The sequence below is a fragment of the Dromaius novaehollandiae genome, chromosome 2, assembly GCF_036370855.1.
Source record: "Dromaius novaehollandiae isolate bDroNov1 chromosome 2, bDroNov1.hap1, whole genome shotgun sequence".
NCBI classification, from domain to species: domain Eukaryota; kingdom Metazoa; phylum Chordata; class Aves; order Casuariiformes; family Dromaiidae; genus Dromaius; species Dromaius novaehollandiae.
Window position 1 is genome coordinate 44,460,063 of NC_088099.1, and position 25,487 is coordinate 44,485,549.

At 39.8% G+C, this 25,487-nt stretch overlaps 1 protein-coding gene and 1 long non-coding RNA gene across 2 annotated transcripts in view; one reads left to right on the forward strand and one right to left on the reverse strand.

Annotated features, from left to right (window-relative positions):
• LOC135327482 (uncharacterized) overlaps positions 1-7,687 on the forward strand; it is a 36,457-nt gene extending 28,770 nt beyond the window's left edge. The window contains exon 3 of the long non-coding RNA XR_010387656.1: positions 7,512-7,687. This is a non-coding gene — a long non-coding RNA (uncharacterized LOC135327482). The remainder of the gene's footprint in view (positions 1-7,511) is intronic.
• SCIN (scinderin) overlaps positions 1-25,487 on the reverse strand; it is a 56,971-nt gene that overhangs the window by 14,547 nt on the left and 16,937 nt on the right. The window contains exons 4-7 of the mRNA XM_026105062.2: positions 21,696-21,845; positions 5,758-5,850; positions 2,766-2,898; positions 860-948 (exon numbers count right to left, since the gene is read on the reverse strand). Coding sequence (XP_025960847.2) covers positions 860-948; positions 2,766-2,898; positions 5,758-5,850; positions 21,696-21,845 — 465 coding nt within the window. The remainder of the gene's footprint in view (positions 1-859; positions 949-2,765; positions 2,899-5,757; positions 5,851-21,695; positions 21,846-25,487) is intronic.

A 25,487-nucleotide genomic window follows, 5' to 3' on the forward strand; every position in this document is an offset into this window, starting at 1 on the left:
GCTGATGGTTTATTTTGTAAAATGTTCATAATTTAGAGAGCCTGTCAAATGATGTAATTTGTGCAGTCAGTTTACGTCACCTGTAGGTTAAAGCACGGCAGGCCTGTCTATCTGGAAATAGCCAAAGAGGCTGTACTTTGCGTGAAGCAAGCAACACATTGACTACTCAACAAAGAGAAAGATATCATTTGGTACCTCTGTCTACTGGCCATTTTTCTGCTTCTAAACTCACTTAGAAATCAAGCCTGTAACAGGCTGGGCCTGGATTATTACAAAAACTTCCTGTTCTTGCAAGGAGCAATGAGACAGTATAATTATCATCTGGTCACAGTGGCTATCCGTTTTGTAAGGGTGTCTTGGGAGAGACTTGCAGCTGTGTAGCAGTGTCCTGTCCAGGCACAGTCTAATCTGGGTCTGCCTCTTTCCAAAGCATAACACACAACCTCCTTCTCCCAGAGAAGCTCTCCGAAAAGCAGAATAGTGATACCAGATACATCTTTGGGACAGGAGACCATGCTAGAAGAGAGCTATGATCTGCTTAGCTGGTTTCTACATATGGGATGATTCATGGATTTGGTAATATGAAAAGCAAGGTGTTTGAACTGATTTGGGAGCAAAGGACAAAGAGTCTTAATTTAAATGAATGAAAAATAATGTGTATGTTATTGATTTGTTCAACCACTTGATCTTTTCTACACTTTCCCAGTCTTCAAACTGCCTGAACAAACAAACTTTTCTTAATCATGTGTTAGTGAAACATTGCTTCTTATAAGCCCTTAAATATATTTTCACTGATTTAAAAACAAACCCTTTAACAGAGCTTATTCTTTTCTGGTATCATCTCAAAAATAGATCACACCTGTGTGTTGGCAGGATAATTCATCTGCTGTATGAATTCTTCAGCATTCTTCATGGCTGCCTTTCTCTCTTGTGGGTTAGCATCTTTGCCTGGTTAAAACAGAAAGATAATAATATGGTGGGAAAGGGGAATAAGACCACAGATTCTGCAAAAGAAAGTGTACAGGGAAAATCTCGTAATGAAGAAGATGTCCTTGAGCCACGTTCTCTTCCACAGTGCTCTTGCCTCAGTCTTGCACAAATACAAATGCTGGTCAGCCTGAGTAATAAAATTCACACAAAGTCAAAACTTTGTGGCCAAAACACAGCATCTTAGTGGCTCTGAACATGGTTAAAAAGAAAACAAAATAGTAATTTCTTTTTGCTTAATGTGCGTGTTTCTATCAAAAACCACTTCTTATGATATCTGCTTGGTTGAAGCTATGCATCCAGCAAGAACACCTGGGCCGCCTTCTCTGAATCCTTCCTTGCTGGACTGCAATGCGTTAAATAAAGCTGCTGTCCAGAACTGCCTTCCTTTCATCAGGCAGCGCCACGGTTCTACAGCCTGAGAAGATGAAGCCCCTATTTAATCCAGCCATGCTGTACAATTTATCACCACCTTCCCCTGTTCATTGCTCCTTTTTCAGCCAAAGATATTAGACATCTCTGAAAGTGCCTGTGAGATGATCTTGTATATCAGTTCTGTGTCCCAGCTGGCTGCCAATGACTATACTCCAGAGACCTCTTAGTCTAATAAGATCCTCTGATAAGCTATTCATCATAGTCACTTTTGAATAAGACTATTAGCAAAGTAATTCACACTCCTCAGCTTAGCGATCTGAAGATTTCCAGCAGAGATGGTAACTGCAGCCTCTCAGTGCAAGGTGAGATTCACAGGCTATTTCCACACTTTACTGTTATCAACAGCAGCAAAGTGAGGATGCACAGAGGAGCATGTGTGGCCATATTCAGAGGGCCTAAATTGTATATTAATGCCTGGTCTTGGCTTGATTCTTCTAGAAGTCATCAGGTGGGCACTGGAAAGCAGGAGGCAGAGGCTTAGGAAGAACTTAGGCCACCTGAGCACAGTGCCCAAAGAATGCTCTTTTTTTAAAGGAGGCTTCCCTAACTGCAAATGAAATATTCAGGCAAAATGCTTACAGTGCTTCCTGGATTGACTTCAAAAGTTTGACAACTGCACTGATTAATTATTTGCTAGTGCACATGGTAAAAAGAAATGCAAATGCTGCAGAACAGTTAATAAGCAGCTTCAGTCAGAGAAGAGGAGATACTCTGCACTGGATGCAATGGTAACCCTGTAACTCCAGCTACAAGGAGTCCAAACCTAATTCCTCAGTAGCAGTCTTCTCCTGGGAAATGTTCAGCCAAAGCAATTGCGAACGCTCCCACAAGCATTGAGGATAGCACAGAGAAATGTTTGCAAGAAATAAAGAAGCATCAAAGTATTTTTAAGTTTACACTTTCAGTTAAAGCATGAGACACTGAGACTGTATTAACCACTCACCTTTAAATTTCACACCTCCTCTGAACAGCATATGGAAATAAAATATCTACCCATTATCAAGCCTTCAATTTCTAGATTTTTTTCCCAGAAGACAGAGATTTAATGGCGATATATAAAACTTGTAGGATTCTTCATAGTTGCTTCATAATTGCCACTCCATTAAGCATTTAAGCACCCAAAATTACAGATACCCCCAAAATACTCAAGATGCTTAGACAGGACCCAGTCTTGAGGCCCTTACTCACATGAGCAATCCCTGTCCACTGACTACCATCAAGGGAGAATTGCTTAAGTAAGAAATTGAGTGCAGGGTACTGTGTCCAGCCAGTATGAAATTCTCGCTAGTGTCCAGTGGGCCGTCTGTGTTCCTTGTACATCTGCAACAGAAGTCATCTCTTACCTTTCCACACAAAGATCTTCCTTGCAGCGCCATGGTCCAAAATGAAGCACTCTTCAGACAAAAGCATAGACATGGAGAAGGGGTTTTCCTCTGCTATCACTGACACCTTCATGGATCCACTTGCATCTGACACCTAAAAAAGCAGTAATTTCAGATCAGCTCTGCCTTTTATAAGCAAATTAATTTCTCCTCCCCAAATTACTACAGAAATCAGTAACTATTCCTATGCAAATGACTATATAAAATTTGTATGTTGCTGGAAAGTAATGACAGCTAATTACTTTTTTTTTCTTTTCATTTTACATCCAATAGAGGGAGATGTGGTGTTAATTTTAGTGATTTTATTGGATCCCTGTTTCACAACTTTTTAAAATAAATAAGTCTTTTTTCAGCTCTCAATTCGACTGCTCATTCAGTGAACACCTCACAGTCAAAAATCTGTATTTTCTTAGGCCCACCCTATATACTTTATTGAACTAGTGGAGCCCTTAGGCATTATCTTCTACAAAGCAACTCTAACTGAAGCCAAAAGTACATTTACACGCAGAACAAAACCATTTCAAATTATGATAAAATAGTCCTACACTGACTTTTGCAACTGAAATATCTACATTCACAATCTGTAGTTCTGTAATAGGAAACTTCATATGAGATCTGTTGCAGAATCTGCTTTCTAACCACCACAACTCCCAGTTTGTTCTCACAGCTGTAAGTTCATGTAGACCTTTATAAACTTCACTTCAAACTTCAAAATTCACTCCTGTATGGCTTCGAAGGCCAGCAAAAGAAGTTCTTTACTATTATGGCTTTCATTTTTCTAGCAGTCTTCATTTCCTTTCATAATTAAATTTTCATATTAATTTTAAATATGTCTTTTTATCCTATATTGTATATTATGGAAACACAAGATGGAAATTACGACTGCATATTGCAAATAAAAATAAACACCTACTTTGAGGACTTGCTGTAAGCCTCTCTCCTGACTTTGACACTCACTGTTATATTGCAGCACATACAGAATTTTGTTAATAGAATTCTGTTAGCAGGATCTGTGAACTTAAAGGAATTTACTAGATATCCACAAAATTTTCTGAGATTTCCTGTGACCCAAAATTCATTGCAGGCACTTTACAATAGATTTCTAAATTACTGTCTTATTACAACTGCCCTAATCTGATGCAAAACTTCTCTTCTTTATTTTTTTTTCTCAAAATAAGCCAAACCCCCTGCTATAAAAGATAACAAATTTGTGCCAGATTTTTTGGCAAGAATGGAATGATTAATGGGAACTACGCACAGCACATAGACAACAGGGACTAACACTGGCCTTGTAACATGAACGGCCTCATATAAGTCTCTTGTAAGCTACAGCCACAAACACGGGGAGGCTCAGGATTGCTGAACCAGGCCGTGGGGAAGGTGGCAGCACCCTGCTGCGGTCTGCGGGGTGCAGAACCTGCACAGGGGGCGATTCACCCTCTCTCACACTTCACAGCAGCCTCAACCTACTATAGATGGCACCCGAAGGGTCCTGGGCAGAAGGATCCAGGAATGCTTACTGCTGTCAGGATGTTGCCACACTGTGACTAAACTCTTTTTCCTCGTATGAGATTACAGGAAAACAACAGTCAGTGAAAGATCCTTTTGTATCGTGCAATGCATCCGCTTTGCATGAGCAAAAGCACAAAATGCTGAAGATGGGGGTTCAGAACTCAATGCTGTTGAGAGCTTGTAAAAAAATACTCTTCATGCAATCTTCAGAAGAAAATAATCTTTTCTAGGGGGGGCAGAGGAAAGGCTTTTCTAACTTTTCATTAAAATATTCCCCCTCTTCTAAATACGTTTTTACTCCTTTTCTCAAGTGGGACAATACGAAAGAAAAGGTGGCTGTGAAAGAAAACACAGAGCTGGAAATAGTTTGTTGTTTCAGTTTTGTGGCTTCTTGTAAAAAACATCAAAAAAATTTTCAATTCACATTTCAAATTAAAAACAGGCCTTTTTGTGAAAAAGGATCAACTACAAAAACCTGGGTCTGCTTTGGCACTGGTAACGAAGAAAATGCTTTAGACTCATGGTTGTCTGTTAAAATAAGTCACAGACTATTTGTTGAATAACGTATTGCATGAATATCATAATACTCAATAATTTATTTAAATTGTTATTGCTGTCATTTTTCTAGCTTAAAGGGATATGTAGATACTTTGACCATATTTGTAAAGAAAAAGCTATCCTCACATCCTTTCTAATAGAATACCAATAATTTTTAACTACTTCCCTATCTCTATTACTTAAAGAAAGAGAAACAGTTGTATAGACATATATAATTAATGTAATGTACTGTTAGCAAGAAGAATGAATTATGTGCCCCTTCTAAGCAAGAGCAGTATCCCTAACATGATATGAGGACAAATCATAACTTCACTGAATGCAATCATAAAACACTTACTGATTTAAATGGAATAAAAATTGTACTGATTTTGTTAATTGGTAATTTTATGACATTGGCACTGTCCTACTTATTGTCGAGCCACTGCAGGTGAGGAAGGAGGAAAAGGCCACTGCAAAAGAAAGGCACATGCATCCTAATTCTTCTGGATTTTTATTAGAAAAATATTACATAAATGTTCTTCTCTCAAATTCTGCTAAGAATAACTAAATCATATATGACTACTGAAACTCTCATTTTTAAAACCAAGGCAGGAAATGTAGCTTCATGCTAGCATATTTAGCTTGTTTCCTGAGTAAATAGGACTGTAATCAGCCACTCAGTCCAGTTGCTATTAAACAGAAGGATTTTTTTGTTTTACTCTAACTGAGCTGTTTTGATTGATGTCTTTGAGAATCCTGTCTACTGGCTGCAAATCAATTAAGTCAACCAGAGTTCTATAACTGAAGCCAGAACTTCATATGCAAGGGTTCTATATGAATGATTATTGAGTACACCTAACTCAGAGAAAAAAAAAAAAAGAAAAGAAAAGAAAAAACTACTTACCATATACAGTTTAGCACTTCTCCTGTTCATAACATCAGCTGCCTCATCATCATCATCACCACACTCAGGAAGCTCTGGCTTGTTTCCTAAAACCTGTAAAGCCAGAGAATAATAAATTCAATGCAAAGAGAGTCTAGTTTCTGTAGTATAAATACCTAAATACTGTCATGTGTTTTTCCAGTAATCAGTCTGGATCATCTCTACTCATAATCAAATCTAAATCCAAACTCTTGGATGCCTTGTTCAAAAATATATCGGTAAATTAAAAAAACTACGTCAGATAGCCAACAGCATTATATCTATGTGCTGTCTTTTCTGCAAGCATCTCCTTGGACTTGCGTTATATAGGGAAAAGCTTCAGTGGACACACACGGAATAGACAGGCTTATATGATGATATTCTATGTGTGTGTCTATGTGCCTGTTCTCCCATTTTTCTTTGAGTAACTTCTACACTTTTGGTAAGCAAAGCTTCATCTTGCAATTTTTGGAATGACTTTATTCTTACAATGTTTGAACATACTAAAATTAAAGCAAAGTGAAACAAATGGGTTGAAATTATCTTTAAAAATATTTCCATTGACAATTAAAAAAAGATCAGACTATTAGCTCAAAAATCAAAAAAGTTACAGATTTTTAATCTCATTTTAAGGAGGAAAAAATAGGTAAGTCCTTGAAAAGAATTTATGGGGTGAGAAAAACATTTTCTTGCTCCACTGCTCTCTCAGTTGTAACACTGTGGTAGTTTTACATCATAGTTTTACACAATGGATCTTATAGCAACTTTTATTAGAAGAAATTTACAGTAGTTCATCAAAAACACGTAATGGTCAGGTAGTGACTATTAGATACTGGCTACTCACTATTAATAAGATCTTTCCTTACTGATTCATATATGACCAGACCCAAATGTTACATACACAGTTTCACTGATTTCACTGGGACTATGTCACAGAGGGAAGGTGGCAGTAAGTGATATGTCTGAATAAATAAATATTAACCTCTAATACAAAAGAAGTAACAGCTTTCCTATTGACACAGTACACTTGCATATAGAACAGGGCTGCATGCAAAAACATTGCAAATATTTGGTAATAGGGAAGCCTGTCATTGCATACAGCTGCAAATAATTTGGAAGAAAAAAACCCAGCATAATTATTTAACATAAATCAGCCATTTACAAAGTATCCTAACCTGGTAAGCCAGTAAAAATATACGGCCTTGGTGAATGTAATTGTTGCAGTTTAATCTGAAATATTTTACCTGTGATTTGTTGAAACCAAAAAAGTACTGCTCTGAATCTTTGAGAAAGATGTTATCAGTAGCTCCTCAATAGCCATCAGTCAGCATTTCATGGATTTACACTACACGGCTGCAGATTCACTAATGTATTGGCCAATCAGGGCTGTATTTTCATAGCAGAAATTCAGAGCTGCAACTCAAAAGATAGCGGGCATATGTGGCAAATTGTCACAAGTTTTCTGAAATGTTTCCGCCACTAGGTTTTCACACTAAACAGTAGCCTACATGCAAGCTGCAGAGCATCCAAGAAATTGTGTCTGTTGCCTCTGTAATGCATGGAACAGAAAACTGCCAAGTAACAGGCAATTTCTTTACCTGAACACATACTGAACAGACACTGAATATAGTTTTTACAGCATCGAAATATCAGTGAAGATCAAGAGGGTAAAAGATGCTTATTAATAAAACTTCCAAAAGTCTGCAATCACTAACATTTTTTCTTTGCTTTATTAGGTACTTTCAACAAAAGCAGAAATCCCATTCACGCAGACAAAGTGTGATTCCTGACACAGATGAAGTCAGAGTTTTACCCCGTCATGTATATAGAATACCTGTGGCTCCACAATTATTTTACAGTAGTGTTGTAAATGTAGCTTAAAGCAATATAAAATAAACTGCTCTTAACATTCTCTGCTTGTATACAGGTCTTTGAAAACTATGCTACAGTAAACGTTTTTAAACGAGGCTAAATTGTGACAGATGGTCTTTATGAAAACCTATTGACAGAAGCAGCCTCTCTATTCACAGCATGGTCTAAGTGCTCCGCTTTACTGGCAGTTACCCAAGCAGGCTCTGTAATTTAAAATTTTGGTTTTAAAATTGGTGCCAGCACACTTTAGATTGCCGGCCTGGGCCACTGGTATCTTAAAACTGTAATTAAAAATGTTTTTCTAAACTAGGTAGAGAATTAGTGTCAGACTTCCTAAGTCTTATCTGCACACGACGTGTCAGAGCTCATGGGTGCTAGCACAGATAGAAGCGCCAAAGCCTCCCTTGTGCAGACTCAGTTACAGCTGTGAAATGAACTGCCCTGGAAATCGCAGATTCTAGCTTCTGGGCGAATCCCCACAACAGTTTCCTAACTAGCAGCTTGCGCAGTGGCTTCTCTGGCCAAATCCATGCTTCAGCATAAGCAAGCATGAAAGGAGCGTTACTGGAAGGCTCATTTTTATAATTCTTCCACAGTTCCTTAGAGGAGCACAAAAAGAAGCAGACAAGGGCCTTGAGGGTACCCCTTCTGCATTCAGAGTTGCTTGTAGACCCTAGCGTTTTGGTGACCTTTGTTAAGATGGGCCAAGATGCGCTTCTCTTCCTAACAGGTAAAGAAATCCAAGACTTCTGAGGAGGACCAAGGACCCAACTCAGCTGTTAGAATAAGCCTTGAGCTGAATCACTAACAGATATACCTATGTGCGCCAGTATCAAAATCTGAAGGTGACACAAAATCAAAATAACCTATGGCAAGTGAAGACACCAGTCATAGTGTGAAGCAGTGAAGCGTGAACTGTATTTACTGTATATATGAAATGACATGGTATGAGATACATAGTCACTATGCTTTCATATTGCTAGGAATAAATTATGTCATTCCCCAAGTGGATTAATTTCGGCCAGATAGTACATCACACAGATTGAAAAATAGGAGAGATCACAGAAATAAAAATTTTGTGCTCACACAGAAGGCAATTTTTGCTGAGAAAAAAAAATAAGTTCTTCCCTAAAGAAATTTCTTCCCAGAGAAGTCCTCTTTCTGCCTTCTAAGGCAAGCTCAGATGGTTTAGCTATTTCCACACATACCCTCACATGGGTTCTGGATTTTATGACAATTGATAGTTTTAACGATAAGATTACAAAGTGGATACTGAACTCTTAACTGCTGTGCTGGAATTGGGTCATATAATTGCATGAGCATATGGTTGGCTAAGCTGCAGTTCTACAGATTATATAGCTGATTCTCACGTGATGTATCAAAAAGAAAATTAGTCATGCAAGCTGAAGCTATAGTTAAAGGCTACCTAAGCCCGATTTTTCTGCAGGGTTACGCAATAAAATGACTTACGTCAATGGACAGTTTCAAGGACATTGCATGTCATGATCATTTATCTACATACACCCAGTTTCACTGAAAGCCTGTGGCAGCTAGGTACATGGGACCTTGCTCCGCAGAGTTCTCCCTACTCAGGCAGCTGGCCAGCCTGCTCTCTTGGGTCTTCCTCTCTTTGGGCCATGTGTACTGGCAGCCCTGGGTTAGGCTCTCCTGGGCTGCCCGGAGGGTGCAGGACACTGAGTAGCACTACCTTCCAAAAATTCAGACTTACAGTTCCAACCTACACAAACTTGAGAACAGGTATGATCTCTCTCCAGCACACAAAATGGCTTAGATATTTCCTCCCAGACTTCCAACCATGCAGGTGACTCCGGACTGTACTTCTTGCAAATATACAGGTGAACACTCAGGTTTTGCAACACCCCCCCCCCCCCCCGCCTTTTTCTTTTTTATTTACTGCACTAGAAACACATATATCTAAAAAATATATGTAAAGTGAAGGTGTCCCTTCACCTTATATGTTATTCACTGATTAGCTATTAAACCACCCCTCACCCTCTACTGCTCCATCACAGAATTATGCTTGTCCTCTCCTGATCACTGCTTCCGCTGAGCAGATTTATGAGAGTCTTGAAAAAAAACCCTGAGCAACTCTGGGCTCAGCTAAGGTCTAAATAAACATTACTTCAGCTATTCTGCTGTAACTGCCTGTGTGCACAGTCTAGCTCCATGGTATATGCGAGGTTGCTTAACCCCAACCCCCTGAGGGTTAAGCTACTTCACAGTTATTTCAGAATAAAACATGTCCACAGATGGCTACTGCAGAGCTCAGCTTGCCTTGTATGGCTATAGCCCAGCAGCACCTGACTGCTGAATGCGAGCATCTGACTGAGGAGTTAGCGTGTTTTATCCAAAGCATTCATTAACTCCACACCTTTCGCCTTGTCTGTGGGGGGTATACCTAAGGAAGTTAATCTGTATTAATTTTAAAAGTTGTCTTAATAAATTCTGTTAAAACTTTGTGTTGACACTCTTAGCTTAGTGCAAGGATATCACAGATATAACCAAAAGAACATCAGTTCCTCTGCAATAACTGCCTGAGTTTGCTCTTGTGGTAAATGAAAAGTAGCTTATCTCATGTGCCAAAACCATGATCCACTTTCATCTTGCTGTGCGCACGAGCTCATCTCTGTGCATATCTGCACCCTTCTCAGAGAAATGCAAAAACAGAGCCAAAGCTTCTCCTGACAAGTTAAACTCAACTCCCTTTCCCTCAAAAAGAATAGAAGAAATCACAGACAAAAAGTGTCTAATCTGTAGGGATACAACAATGTAAACAATTATAAACACATCTCAAAAGAAGAAATTTAGCAAATTTCATCTTCATAACCAGAAAAGCCAGCACTGCATCATAAAGTAGCTGCTGTTGATATTGATTTAATGGGAGCAAGAAGTTTGGTGAGGCTGGAGGACAGACTAGGAAAACAACACTTGAAGAACATGTCAGGTGAAGGTTAATTAAGGCAATCTGCCATGAGAAAACCAGCTTCATACAGTTTAACTTGTGTATACTAGCACCGTGTTTGCATTTCTTCTTACTATACACAACTTGGGTTAGGTTTCTGGGTCTGAAACTGAACTATTTGTTGTGGCTGTGATCCAAAGTGGTCAAATCTCCAAAAAATTAGAATTCCTCTCTTTACATGCTGAGAGCAAGAGGGAAAAAAAAGGCAAGTGAGATATTTACATCTCATGGAAATCCCCTCCCATGTCTTAGAGGCCTCAAATATTTTATTACTTAATACTTTTGGAAAACAATCAGGATTAGCAGTTCAACATTTACCTTTTTGCACCCTCTGACATGAACAAGTATATCCTGCTACTGCCAACTCAGGATACACTTGTATGCTGCAACAGAGAATAAATCCTTAGTGCGGGATGATTAAGTCTGAACTGCAGGCACTGGCTGAACTCATCTGCAGATGAAGACCTAGATTTTTATTAACGTTCAAAGTAGAATAGAATATTACAAAGAATGTCTCCCTGAAATAAATATTGCCTCAAATCTCAATTCTAAAATCTCAAGCCAGTAAAAGGAAAAAAATCCAATTAAGAAAGGAAGGGATAAACATGTAGCACTGGCTGGTAGCCTCCTGGCCGATCCTAAGTATGGGCATACACACACTGCCCAGAGTATCACTGGGCAAAGGGGGCTCTAGGGCTTTGCTGCGTAAATGCCTGACCACACGTTCATCTCTAACCATTTTTGCTTACTGGTTCTCACGCCCAAGCACAAACACTCCAGCAGATATTCTGGTCCGAGCAAAAATCACTTTTGACGGTCAGATTATGAATAGCTGAATATGCTTATTTCACTGGTTATTGTAACTTGAAGCTCTTTTCATCAGTCTGAGGAAATATTCATAATCTTCAGGAAAATTACACTTCTATCATGAAAAAAACCTTTCACTAAACTACTCCCAGGTAGATAGCAGGATGTCTGCCTGAAATTGCCTATCACAAGCAGTTCAAGCAACAACAGAGGTCACTACACATTCACCTTGAACAGAAAACCTCTCACCGGCCTTAACAGAAATTAAGAATAAGATGGAAAAGACCACAATGTATTGAGAATTAGACAAAAATATTTTTAAGTTAACAAACAGTCCTGGTATTTTGCCAGCTTGTTTGGTTTTATCCATGTAATTTATCAAAAGGGCTTTATGGAATTAAGGTTTAAACCTGATCTGTATGCATTTGGGATGCTGTAAAATAGTGAAACACATCAGTTGCTCATGGCACTTTTGATGCATAAATTATAGCCTACGTTTTTATCCAGTTTCTGTTGTCTCAGGAATTTCAAATGCAAATCATAATTTTATTCAAAGCTCTGTGCTTAACTTCCTAAAAATAGGGCATTAGGCTTTGGCAGCTTTTCATAAAATATTTGCAGCTTTGCATGTCTGTCCAGAATAATTCGGATATAAAACCTTTACTGGTAGGATAATGACATTCCAACATTAATTTTCCACTCTGTAAAACAGGTCCAGGATAAGATGTTCATGGGACGAGCCTCTAGACCAGTCTTGAGAGTACAACTTCGATGTTTTTCAGCAGTTTGCCTCACAAGGAATATGTAGCTGCTACAGCTCACAAACCTCCCAGCTGAGTTGTTTTGCAGCCGGGCATTCGCCATGCCACCACACAGACTGGCACCCAAGCTGTGGCAGGCCAGACCATAAAAATAGCAGAGGAAAAGAGCAACACGGCAAATCCCCTTTGGGGCAGCAGGGAGCAGCAGACGATCGGCCGCCCGCGCTCCCACCGGAAGACCTGCGTGTGCCGGGGAAGCCGAGCAGCTGGCCGGCAGCAGCAGGGCAGGGACCAGCAGCAAGGCGCTTCGTCACTCAGCCCACGAGACAGGAAGGTGGGAAAGGCTGCTCAGGGCACTGAAATATCATCCTAGCATACAGTTGTCTGAGTTCACAAACTCGGCACTGCCAGTCCCATGCAGCTTAACAGACAGGGTATGCCGGGGCATCCTCTCTGATGCAACACCCAGACTCTTGCATCCAAAATAGAGCCCAGATTTAGGACCATAATATTCAGGGGAGCAAACCAGAGAGTATGTTGCTAGGGTTTCTCTAATGACTCCTGCTGAAGCTTTACAAAATTAAATATGTATTAGGATAGAGAGCAAGAGAACAAGCAAGAATGTTGCTTTCACCTTATTACATGCAAGTCCTACTTAAATCTCTTCAAAAATCATTTCCTCCTGCTAATTTAGGTGCCCTCTATTAGCTGATTTCTGTATTTTTTCCTGGGTCTCCCCAAACTTTGTGTAATGGAGCCTGCTAGGGCAGCTATGGTTTACAGCACTTAAAAATTAGATTGTGCAGCATTGATTACTGCTATGTTCAAATCCCTCTTGTGATTCTACCTACCCCCTATTTTTACAGGTAAAGCCACATAGTATCACATTCAAAGGCAGCTATGTAAGCAAAGAACCTGGCCCTGATAACCTGCTTTATAGTAAATACAGTAATATTTACAAATTTCTGCAGTGTTACTCATTCTGTGGTGGTGGAAACAATGAAATGATCCTAAAACATGTGGAACAGCTTCTTTTGTAGAGCTGTTCTTCACCCTTTCCTAGATGTGAAAAGGCCTGTGCTATGGTGCTATATCAAACTGGTTACTCCTTTTGGGAGGTATCTGAGCGCTGATGCTCTTGCGCCAAAGGAACAGAGAGGTCAGGCCTGGATAGAAAATACCAATCTGTGCACATACAGATTTCTATGAAAAAAAAAAAAAACCTACCTAGCCTTCCTCCCTGAGCCCTTTCTGCATTGCAGAACTTTCATTTAAGTAAATTCAAATGCAACACTGGCAGAAATCCCTTGAGAGCTGCTCTGTGTGTTTGGGGATATCTGGAAGCCATAAGACGAACCCAAACATGACTGCTAGTGCAAAAAAGTGCAGAATCTCCTTTTCAAGGTTTATTCGTCCCAGAGAGACACTGGATTCAAAAACACTGCATCTCCAAGGCTTTTACATTCAGAAAGAAACTCCAATCTTTAAGTTCTTCTCCAGGAAATCCACTGGTGCTAGAAAGCGCATGGAAATAACTGTTTACACTCTTTTCTTCAGCCTTGTCTTCTTAATTATGCTCATTTAATAACTGAAAATTATAGCATTTTTCATCACTAGATTTCTTGATAGTTTATCACAGAAAAGAAAAAAAAATTACAAACTGCATTAGTATTCTAATATGTAATTATACGATTATAATTGACTAACATGGTAACCCTGCAAGCACTATAGCTGCTGAAGAACACACAAAGATGAGTGGTTTTCTCACCTAGAAGAATGCAAATGAGACATGTTATAATTTAATTGCAAGTACTTCCAGAAATTCATAATGACTTCAGAAACCCACTTAAATACCTAGTACATAAGCATCTTTTCTAGCATAAGAAATTACAGGCTTATCAACCATCTATTTAGATCTGTTCATGAATGATTTAGTTCATGCTATGCAGTATGATATGCCTGAACATTTTCTGTAGTAATTCCTAATGTAGGCACTAAAGTCCATATTTAGTGACTTGATGAAAAGCTTTGGCCTGATTTTCAGATGTATTTGCCACCTGCAGCTCCTATTAGTTCACTGTCATTCAGGTACCCAGCCTGAGACAGCCGAGATTGAAAACTGCAGCCTGAAGACCATTGCAGGTAACCCACAACATCACAGAAGCGAGCCTCAGTCCTACAAACAAGCCTCTTCCATTCTCAGGCAAAACATCCACTGATTTTCCATTTAGCCCTGGGGAAAACACTGGGCCAAGTGCTCAACTGGTACAAATGAGCCAAGCTCTACTGAAGTCAATTCAGCTGAGGATCCAAGCCATGCACATTTTGTCTGAGTACAGGTTGTAGAATTGAGTCCTTTAAATGGAAATTTTCACCAAAACAAGACTGCCTTTAATGAAGAAAACATGGTCAATAATTAGAAAGAAAACAGGCCATGTGGTTTTGACAGCCTACAACTGGCTGCCTGCAGTGCAAGGGGTTTTTCTGTGCTTCATATACACATTCATAACCCATCATAAATTTTAATTGAACAATGTAATGATTAGACTTTCATTACCCAGAGCAGGTAGATGCTGCTGTGAAAGCTGCAAACACATGTAGTATTTTTCCCCAGAGTTCATACTTTGTGTTCATATCCTACACCCTCTTAGGCACTGTTCTGAATATGAAGACCCAACTTTTGCTCTTGCTGGCACCTGAATGTATCCAGAGTAGTGCCAGTGAAGTAAAAAGCATACTTGGCCTTCCTGAGAGATAAGTTTGACCCATAGTTTCAAAGCAGCCTGAGAATATTGTTTGTGGTGCTGAGTGGCATTAGTTTTGTTATTTTCCCTCACCTAACTTTCTTAAATCTGTACATTCTCATGAAAAACTAAGCTTACCTCTCACTCCTATACCTGTGTCTGACTTTGCATAACTGAGTCTTCACACAGGGCAGTAGTACTGTTTCCACCCGTCACCACTGCTCTCTTAAAACATTCATTTTCCTTTATACATGATTGCTTGGACAAATTTATTTCTAGAATTTATTTCACAAAATTCCTGGGAGGCTTGCCCATTTTTATAACTGTCTCAATTTAGATAATAGATACTTTGGCTTACATATTCCCGAAGTCATATATAACTTGACATAATATGACTGCATTAAGGTATTTGTATTTTGAGCAAGTGAAGAGGTCAGGCTGGACTATAGCTTAGGTAATGCATACTGTATAACCTGTATATGGTTTTACTCAAAGGTCATTTGTTTTGTCACGCACAAGCAGGAATTGCTGAGGCACCTGCTGCTCTTCGAGCCCTTTGCAATAATCCACATGACAGCACTGGGGACTGCAGAAACCGGCTCGTCTCGTTTGGTGGAGAAGCATGCCTTTGCAGCGTCAAACCCACGGGTGTAAGTCACAAGCCACAAGTCACAGCAAGTCTTAGTTTCTCCAGCTACCTCGCTGCTCTCTGTGCTGCCCTCAGCAGATATGTTTCTTTGCTTGGAGCAAACAATTTTTAGGGGCTTGAATTTAACAATGAAGGAGGGTCATCCTCCTCTTCCTGCTCCACTGTCTGTATGCCCAGCCACCTATCTAGTTGAATTAACGATTGCTAAAGCCTTGCATTAAAACAGTATTTGCATATTTTGAGTGTCTAGAAGAATAGCCTTTGTAACAAGCATTAATGATGGGCAGTTTTGGTGCCCTTGAGATTTTTATCCATGTGACTGACTTGGCACAGTATAATGGTACCAGCTATACAGGTGGAAAGGTGTGCCCGGCTACAATATGATCAAGCTATTCCCCATACCTCTATGTAACATTTATTCACACCACAGGCAAAAACAATCACTAAACACAATAACCTTGAGGAACTTTCAGAACAAAGCATTTATTGGGAGCTTTGAAGAAAATCTTTTCTCCTCCCTCCTTTATCAGGAGGAAGAAAAGGTTCCTTCTACTGCTCAGATATTTACATAACTCTTATGAAAAGAGAGTTTGTACTATATTTGAACATTATTGCAAGGCCACAAGATTTCTAACAAAACCAGGCACACGACAACTGCAAATAATAGCTCCTGCTTTTTTGTTTAAAGACAGAAGAGCAATTTCAAATGTGTACTAACATGGTCCTTCATTTTCTTCTGGTTTTAGAGCTAAGCAGTCACATTTCTCAGCTTTCAACTTGACATTAAAAACCTTGAGCAAAAAATGAAACAGAAGCCAAAAGCCTAAGCAGTAAAAACCTCAACAAGCACATGCTACCAAGAGCTGGAGTTTTTAGGCAATCATTTGTACAGAAACAGCAAAAGTGTGGCCCAAAGAATCAGACAGTTTTGACTGAAAAAACAACAACAGTCATCCTGAAAAGCATTAGTCGTTAAGTTAATGCTAGGCCATTCAAGCTATCACCTTAAGTCAATTCTAAGCACTGCTAGCTGTTACTGTACTTGCACTCTCAGACCTCAGATGATATCAGAGATCTGTTGTGTATACGACTGCTATGTCATGAGATATCTGCTTACCATTAGAAACAGTCAGAAGGACAGAAATTAGTATCAAAGCAGTACACCCAAGGAAATAGCCAACAGGGCTAGACCCTAGAGGATTTCAATCCTATGTTGCTTTCTAAATTATATCTTTAGTGTTCCTCTTGCTTAAAAAAGAAAAAAAAAAAAGTTAACTTTAGCCCTAATGTGGTCACTCTAGGGTGACCAAACTGACTCAAGCATTGCTAAGACCTATTTTTGGATTGGTCCCATGGGGCTAAAAATTTCTCCATAACACAACTGCAACATTCAGCCCCAAGATTCAGCAAGAATGAGTAACTGTTCAGCTGTTTGTGTGTGAAAATCAAAATAGAGTTGGCATCTGGTTAGTTTTACTACAGACAGCTGTGACTGCGGGCAGCCACCACAGTTTGAGCATGAACAGCTGCAATTTGTCCAAGGTAGTCAGTTTATTTTTTAAAATTTCCAAGGCAGCAATCCTGTACAGCAGTGCTTATTTAAACCTCCCAGTCAGCACCTCACATAAAATGCGAACAGGGATGTTCAACCAGATAACCACACACCTTCAGTGTATTTATAGGGAAAATTTCAGGCTCATCTCCACAGTGGAATTAGTCCGTTCTGTAGCATTTCAGAAGATGTTCTGCACACCTACTGCAGGCCTGAGCTTCCTGGAAGTGTCAGATTTCCCGAGTGTGAGCACAAGATGGTCACTGTGTATTCCCAGGTGGCCTCTGGCCACAACAGCAGATGAGAAAGGGGTTGCCACTTGTGCACAGCTTCTGGCCACTCTTTTCCTAGGGCTAGCAAGCCACATCTTGCTGGCCTGCCACAGCAATTCACCCAGCCCATGGCATGCTCCAGCCAGCTCCCTTTCCCACAGACAAACTGGAAACAGGCTGCCACCACTTGAACAAGTCCCAGCTAAAGAGGCAGTAGATGAGAACAGGCAACTGCCCTTGTCAAAGTAGTTCATCTCTCCCACTGCCAGCTCCCAGCAGGGAAGCCAGCTGTTAGGGAAAGGGAGCCCAGCACTGCTTCTGCTGCCTTCTACCCCTTCCCATGGGATTAGCAGAAATCCAGCAAGATTTGTTAGAGCAGACAATCAGTCTCCATGTTGCACCTCAGTGGTGGGGTGTAAGCACAGCAGTCTTGCTTTACTAGTTGGCATGTTAATGGAGTATGGATAAAAATCAGTATCAACTCATTACAGTGGTAGTGTGGTATGTTTGCCAATCTCTGCCTGAGGAACGCTGTTGTAGCAGCATTGCGCAAGAACTCAAACCACTCATGGGGAAGCAGATGGATTTCTAACTTGTGGGAGGGGGAATTTTTCCTGACACTTATCAGAAGATAACTTTAGGAAAGCCTCATTCTGATTTCAGCTAGACAACAGATGAGGGGAGAGGAGGAAGAAAAAACCACCTATTTGAAGTACATGATTTCTTCTTTGTTAGAAAAAAGAATTAGCCCCCCACAAAAGATAGAGGGCAAAAATCCATTTCTAGTCTGAATAACCAAAAGTTCAAGTGTATGTCAATCTTGGCCCACTTTATTTTTAGGTTTCCAAACTATTTGGTTACTAAATTAATCTACAGTACATGCTTCCTGCTTGCCTTACTTTGACAGTTCTGGCACTGTTCAGCTTTTGACAGAAACCAAAGTAGTTTAAAAGGTTTTCTTTTAAATGATACCTGAGGATCTGTCTGATGACTTCTGCAATGGAGGCCTAACTGTCCTGATTCTTGGGAAAAGACCATGCTAAAACTGAAATCCGCTTTCTAGTTTCTTTGTGAGCTTGTGAGAGTCACTTCCCAGATCCATCCATGCTCTCCACAGATCCTCCACCAGTTTCAAAAGATCTGTTTTCCTTTTTGGCATATGATGAGGTCAAGTCATTTGCTTTTATAAATGCTGACTATAAACTTCACCTTACCTTTAGAATTAAGCTAGTTTCTTTTAATACCAGTGAGAAAAGCAGCAGAATCAAACTGACAATAACATTTTTGTCAGTTAACACTGGAAAGCATTGAGCAAGAGGCAATAAGTACCATCTATGTATTTTTTCATCTATAGCATTCAGATATCAGTAAACCAAAGTTTTCCTCCTCACTTCAAACATTCTGTTAATAATTTGCTAAACCAGCTGGTTTTTGTTGTGCAGACTCATAAGCTCCTTTTTGTGGTATGTCTTTCATATTTAGTAGTAGCCATGAGCTAAGTCACATTAGCCAAGATGCACAAGGATAAATTACACAAAACCACAGAAATTGAAAGGTTAAACATCAAATCTCAGTAGGAGTTGGGTACCTAAACAGGATTTAGAAGTTTGTGGCTGACTTGTTTTTCTTACTTCTAGGTAAAAGACTATTCAGTCTGTTTTTTCCTTCAGCACAACCTGTGAAGTTTGCTTTGGAAAAACTTAGTGTACTGTCGTGCTTTTGGAGAGAAAGCAATATGGGACATCAGATCCCCAAAAAGATTTGAGCACTTTTAGAATTAGAGAAAAGGAATTTCTGACAGTTCTGAAGCTTAAACTTTAGGGATTACTGCAAATGACAAGTGATGCCTGCACATCCAATTAAACAGTGTGGTTACACCCAAGATAACTAGTTCCCACAGCTAAGAGAACAGTTCTTGAGTTTCTCAAATCCAGCTGGCAATGCAAGAATAATAATAGCTTGATATCTGCAGAACAAGCTTGGCTGCCAGGACAGTCAATCAGCAATAGACCTCTTAAGAGTAAATATGCCCTCAGATGTTTTACTGTGGCACAGGCTCATGAAACTACTACTGTTCCTTACCACTCATTTTACTCATGCATCCTCTAGGGAAAGGAATGGCACCTCCCCTCCTCTTGCCCACGCTTTGATCCTGAGGGAATAAGCAAGCATAGTATTTTCAGCGGAGTCAGCCTAGGCAAGCACTACAGGCAAGTTAGAGATGATTTTGTGGGAGCAAGGAGAAAATGAAGGCAAGGAATTGGATACACTTCAAGCAGGAATATGCATTAGTGGGCTTCATATGTTTGCTTGGCTGTCTTCCTGGCTGTTTTGCCGCACATTTCCGTCAGAGTGCAGTGATTGGGACAGCCCAGGCAGAGCTACAGACAGTGTGGGCTTCCCAGAGTGAGGGTGTCCAGCTGGAAAGTAGGCCCTGGCTGCTGACAAAGTCACTTGAGTCAAACTCACTGTATGGCTGGCAACAAATGCAGTGAAGCTACTTGCACTGAACTAACATTCATCCTCCCTCTATATTCACAACCCAAAAGAATAAGTTGAAACTTTTCATCATACACTACTGGGCAAGCAAAGAAGAGATTTATTCCCTGATAAAGTAACAACGTGCTTCAGAATCAAAAAGCAACCTTGTCATTTTTCCTGCTCTTAATCACATGTCCAGGTGGCTACAAGACAGTTGCACACAGCTGAACACAACTCTGGCAAATAAACAAACATGGTAGGCCACCATACCCCTGCCACTCACATCCTTCAAGGGGAAGGAGAAAGCCAGCCTCCTGAAGGCCAGCTCTGCAGTGGGCCCATGTCCTTGTTGCTGCTGCCCAAAAGCCTGAATTTGCATCTGCAACTTTAAGTCAGATAAGAGGTGCAAAGTGCAGCTGTTCTGATCAGCACTCCCAATTCACAGATGAGATTCAGAAACCCCATACGGAGCCTCAAATGTAAACTCCAAGGTGGGCTGGGCAGTAGGAGGCTGCTGCCTAGGGACTATGTCAGCACAGTGCCATCATGCCACCTGGCACCTGCCACCAAGCCACAGCCCACATCAGGCTGCAACTCTCACAAATTTCAGGCAAGGAGCAGGAAGGCTAGGCTCAAAGTCTCAACCAATCGTGTTCTTTTCATAAGTTATTTGTGTGAAGTCTATGCCGGACAAGAGCCAATCTGAGAAGTCTATGAAAGCAGACCAAAAGCCAGACACAGGTTTAGGGGTTCTTTTCCTTCACAGAACTTAGGTGAGCTGAACACCACCTCCCCAGCCTCTGTACACAGGCACCCACAGGCAAAACATCTTTGCAAGCAGACGAATAGATTATACAAAGGCATCATCGTGGCTAGTATGGAGCTGGAGGCTCTGCACCTGTCATGCTTTGTGCTTAGGCAGTTACTAGTTCATGTGACAAAACAGCATAAAAATCATCAAAAAATAATAGCATACCTGCCTATACCATTAACATTGCTTCTTGAAGTTAATCTGAAGATATTGTCTCAAATGTACATTTTCCATTTTGCTGAAGGACTGCTTTATGACCCTGTTTCTTCCTTCCTCTTTTTAGAGGAATGGAAAAAGCTAAATTTAGTACATAAATGCCAGTGATAACGCTTTTATTACTAAGTTAGTATGTGGACAGCAACAACTCTGTGCTCGTTAGTTTTTGCAAGATATGGAAATAAGATGAATTGGCAGGGGAGGGGTTGCACCCTATTTTGATCATTTCTGAAATCCAAATGATTTGTTTTTATTTTTTAATAGTTAAACTTTCTAAACATAAGAGGAAGGGGCTCACTAGATGCTAGGTGCAGAGTCTGTAATAGAGGTGGTGATGCAAAGCAGTGTGCTTGATCCCATGCAATTTGCTACACTTTTTGGCATCCAAAACACAGTACTTCCAGCTGTTTGATATTGTCCCACCTTGATCCTGCTCCTTCCTCATATGGAACAGATAGCATAGTTCAGGTACTCTGCTAGTACAGAACTCTGCTGTTAATTCAGTCACTTGTAGGCTAATCCAAAAAAAGCAAATATTCTTAGTCCTCAAAGAGTATATTCAGGTGGTTAATTATCTCAGACTCCAGTGCCCAGCATCTTTACACTTTTCCCTCCTAATCCAAGCAGTATTAACTGACCTACCACAAGGTAATTGAGTTCCTGGCCTCCTTGAAGGACGCAAGGATTGAGCCCAATCCTGTTTAGGTCCTGAGCTGCAAAAGCATTTTAATCACAGCTGCATCAGCAATTGCATGAACCGCATCTACCTTACCTCTATAAGTCGGTCCGGTTCGCTTCCTTCTTCCACAGGCATTAGCTGCGACCTTCCATTCCGCTCATTGTCCCGAATACCAACAGCAACCTGAGTAGCCTTCAGACGCTCATATTTATTGCATGCTGAGCCACACCACTGATAGATTTCCTATAATAATTAAAAGCACACGCGGTAGCAATAAGTCACTGAGCAAAATCATAAAATCAGCATTTTATTAATAGCCATCTGGTCTCACTGGATCTGAACCACTAGAACATAACTGAAATACTTTTCAGAAGACATCTGGGGAAAGTTGATGCATTTCTAAGCCACTTATATATCGGTAATAAGCGAGATATTCATGTAGTAATATAGTATAGTGTAATTCACTATAGCATCCACATAAGAGATTGCTCAGTCTCAGAATTAGCTGAAGTTCTATCCTTATTTGGGATACAGCTAAATTAAACTATCTGAAGAACCTGAAAATCTTAAGTTTGCTATCGCAGATTGTTTCTATTTTGTATCTGGCAGTTTCTCATCTAAGCTACTTCAGCAGTGCTGGTTCTTATCTCTAGCAAAAAAAAAAGTAATTTCAAAAACCTTAAAGAAAGTCCTGATCATATTGCTACTCAGAAGTAAAACAAGATCTTTATAACTAGCTTTTATCTTGATGACTTTTTGTTGTAGAATGATACTTGGCCCTCACTGTGCTGCATCAAACCATGAAACCAGCTCAAACCAAAATGGACAGTGTAGGTGTCTTCACAACTGGAAGATTTTTTCCTTCAGGGTTCAGCTGGTGATACACATGAGAATTCATTGGCCTGAGCCCTTCCTAACTTTAGGAATCACAAATCTTCATAAATGACTTAAGAAAAGCCTACATTCAGAAAACACAGCAGCTAAAAAGATGATGCTGTTACAGGAGCAATTCACCCCACCATGGTTGCCCCCTTTACCAGGAATGCCTCAGCCACAGCAGCAACAGCTCTTCAGGCTGACCAGCAAGCCTGCTCTGGTGGCAGCAGCCCAGTCCTAGATACCACCTCCAGCCCTTCCTATCATACAGCTGAATAGATGTCGCATAGGTATGCTCCTCACACAAGGAGGAAAGCAATTCATCTGGAGCACAGCTTATTCCCCACAGCCTCTCAGGAAGGAGAGCCACCAGAATCGGCCTAAGATTGACATCTAATCCAGACAGACAAGCCAAGCACCCCAAGTCTGGATAAGCCCCATTATTCATCTTGAATACAGAAAGTTTCAGGACAAAGAATTCAGATTTCAGTCTTGATGAAAGTTACTAAGAAAAGCCAGAACATAAGATGCAAAATCACTAGAGGCTAAACTGGAAGGAGATAGCCAACAGAAGTGAATCAGCTTTTCTTGATTGCTTTTTTCCCCTCCTTCCAACTTTTGGAGGAAAGTCCCATGATTTTTTTCCAAAGTTCTAAAAAGTAGCCCAAACAGTGTAGCAAGAACAAGAGGTAAACAGTCATTTTCATCTTTAGAAAAGGTTAAACTAGCTTATGTCCATGTATGGTACAAATAATGGTAAGAAAAATACTTACTGGCGTCTTCACCAAATAAGTTACTGAGGTCTAAAAGCTTTACTGGGTATATACACCTATATGCAGCTTAGATTTTTGAATGTATGTTTACACTATTTCTGCTATCATTATTTAATAGTACTTAAAGTGCTGGCTTGAGACAACTGCATGATGAAGTACTGCTTCTCAGCACTAGCAGATACAAGCTTTTAGAATCCAGCTAATATTAATGCCATCTGCATGCAAAACAGTCCACTAGCAATTTCTGGTATTTATTTCACACCAGCTTAAATAAAACAACAAAACTCACTGATCTCACAGCCAAGTCCCCTCCCCTTCCTTTTGGGAGCTTCCTTCAAGGATGACATTTTAAGTTTATCTTGGGATTAGACAGATTTCCAGGGCTGGATCTCTTTCAACTTCTAGATTTATGCAACAAAAGAAATGGGCATTTCAGCTTGCCTTTATAAACTTGACTGCAGATCCGAGACAACAAAAATCTATTTTCTACATTCTGGTTCTAATCCAGAATCTGGAAACACATACTTGGCTTCATATCTGAACCCTGTTTTAAATCTGATTAGATAGTTTCTTTTCTTGGGGAAATGTTAAAAGTATCTGTGGATACTCAGGGAAACAGGATCTTCTGAAGCATTAATGAAAGATTGCCTTGGTGCGTGCAGAAAGTCAAGTCTGTTTGACCAGATTTTTCAATAGTTACTATTGATATGCACTTTTCCAACTTTCCTCTGTCAAGTTTTGGGCATCTTTCCAAAACACATACTCCTCCTGTGTCACAAAATTTCAGCACTCAAGCCTATTCCTGGCCTATTAATTGAGCTTTTTTTGAAGCAATCCAAAAAAACCAGGGATCATAAGGAATTCCTGTTTATTGCTGTTGGATCTCTAATTTCCCATGGGAAATAAAAGCAATAAGGAAGAGGAAGAAAACACATGTAGAGAATTAGCCAAGGAGGCTAGGGAGATACTGCATTATCCTGGTGTATAGGCTGTAACTCATGAAGGTCACTGAGAAAGGTGAAAAGTTCACTTTCAGTTGTATGTGGCAGTCTTCTCTTGGTCTTTTGGTAAATGGCTGTACAACCTCAAACAGGTTACATAATCTTTCCAGCATTCTCACCTACAAAATGAATGATATTTATTGTACTGACCACAAGAAACTTAAATAGTCATCATAAAATACAAAGACCTTTAGTTCTCAGGCAATAAATTCACATTTTCCTTTAACATCTCCTAGCAGTCCCACTGCAAGATCTGCCCTGGCCAGCCACCATTCTCAGGATCGTCTCCCATTTTTTCTTCAGTAAGCAAGTGACTAAGCTGAGTTCTCATACAAGCCCACCAGCTTGAGGAAGGGGAAAAGCTTTAAAGATGTACAGAAGTGGATTTCAGATTTTTGATATGCAGACCTCATTTTCTGTATTGAATCCATATCTCTACAGGAAAATATACAATAAACTTAGCCCTACAATTATCTGTTCCTTTCAGACCCCAAAATTAGTACACAAGAGGTCATAAGCTACCACAAAAAAAGAAATTCCTCAAATAGTTTTCAGAATTCACTCTGCAGAAAATTGCTAAATTTTGCAAAATTTGGCATGAATAATACCACACAAGACTTCATTTTGCATATGTGGTTGTTTCAACTTTTATGATGGAAAGAAAAAACCAAAAGTTTAAACTACATACACATTTTGTTAAAATGGGGAACAAGTACTTTTGGCCCAAACTAAGTAAAATCGCAATTTTATCAGCTCTAACCCTGAGAATCTGCATGTAGTAAATGGAACCCAGGTTCTCTCCTGCAGCAGAAGCAGCTTGGCTTGAACAAGCAGTCAATCTGAAGTGTTCTTGATCTAGAGTATGCACAGATGAGCAATATCATTCCTAAAGTACTATCCTCTGATTATTAAAAAAAGATTAAAGAAAGTTGGAGAAACAAGAATCTGAATGTTTTCAAGTCCTTGAAGATAAAGGCAGCATTCTTTATCAAAACCCAAAAAGTTAAACCTTCAAGTACAACATGTGTAATTTAACAGAAGGCAGCAAGCAGCCAAGAGCCATGAAAGTGTATACTTTTAATTACATTGAGCACAAGAGTGTTAAACTACATACTGAGTTTTACAAGCTTCTGGAGTTTAGATTTAGTTAGTTTATTTTACTTTAGGACTGAAATATTTTCAGATAACTCATTCTGAGGCCTCAGGATAGAAGTTCAGATAGATATTTTGAATTT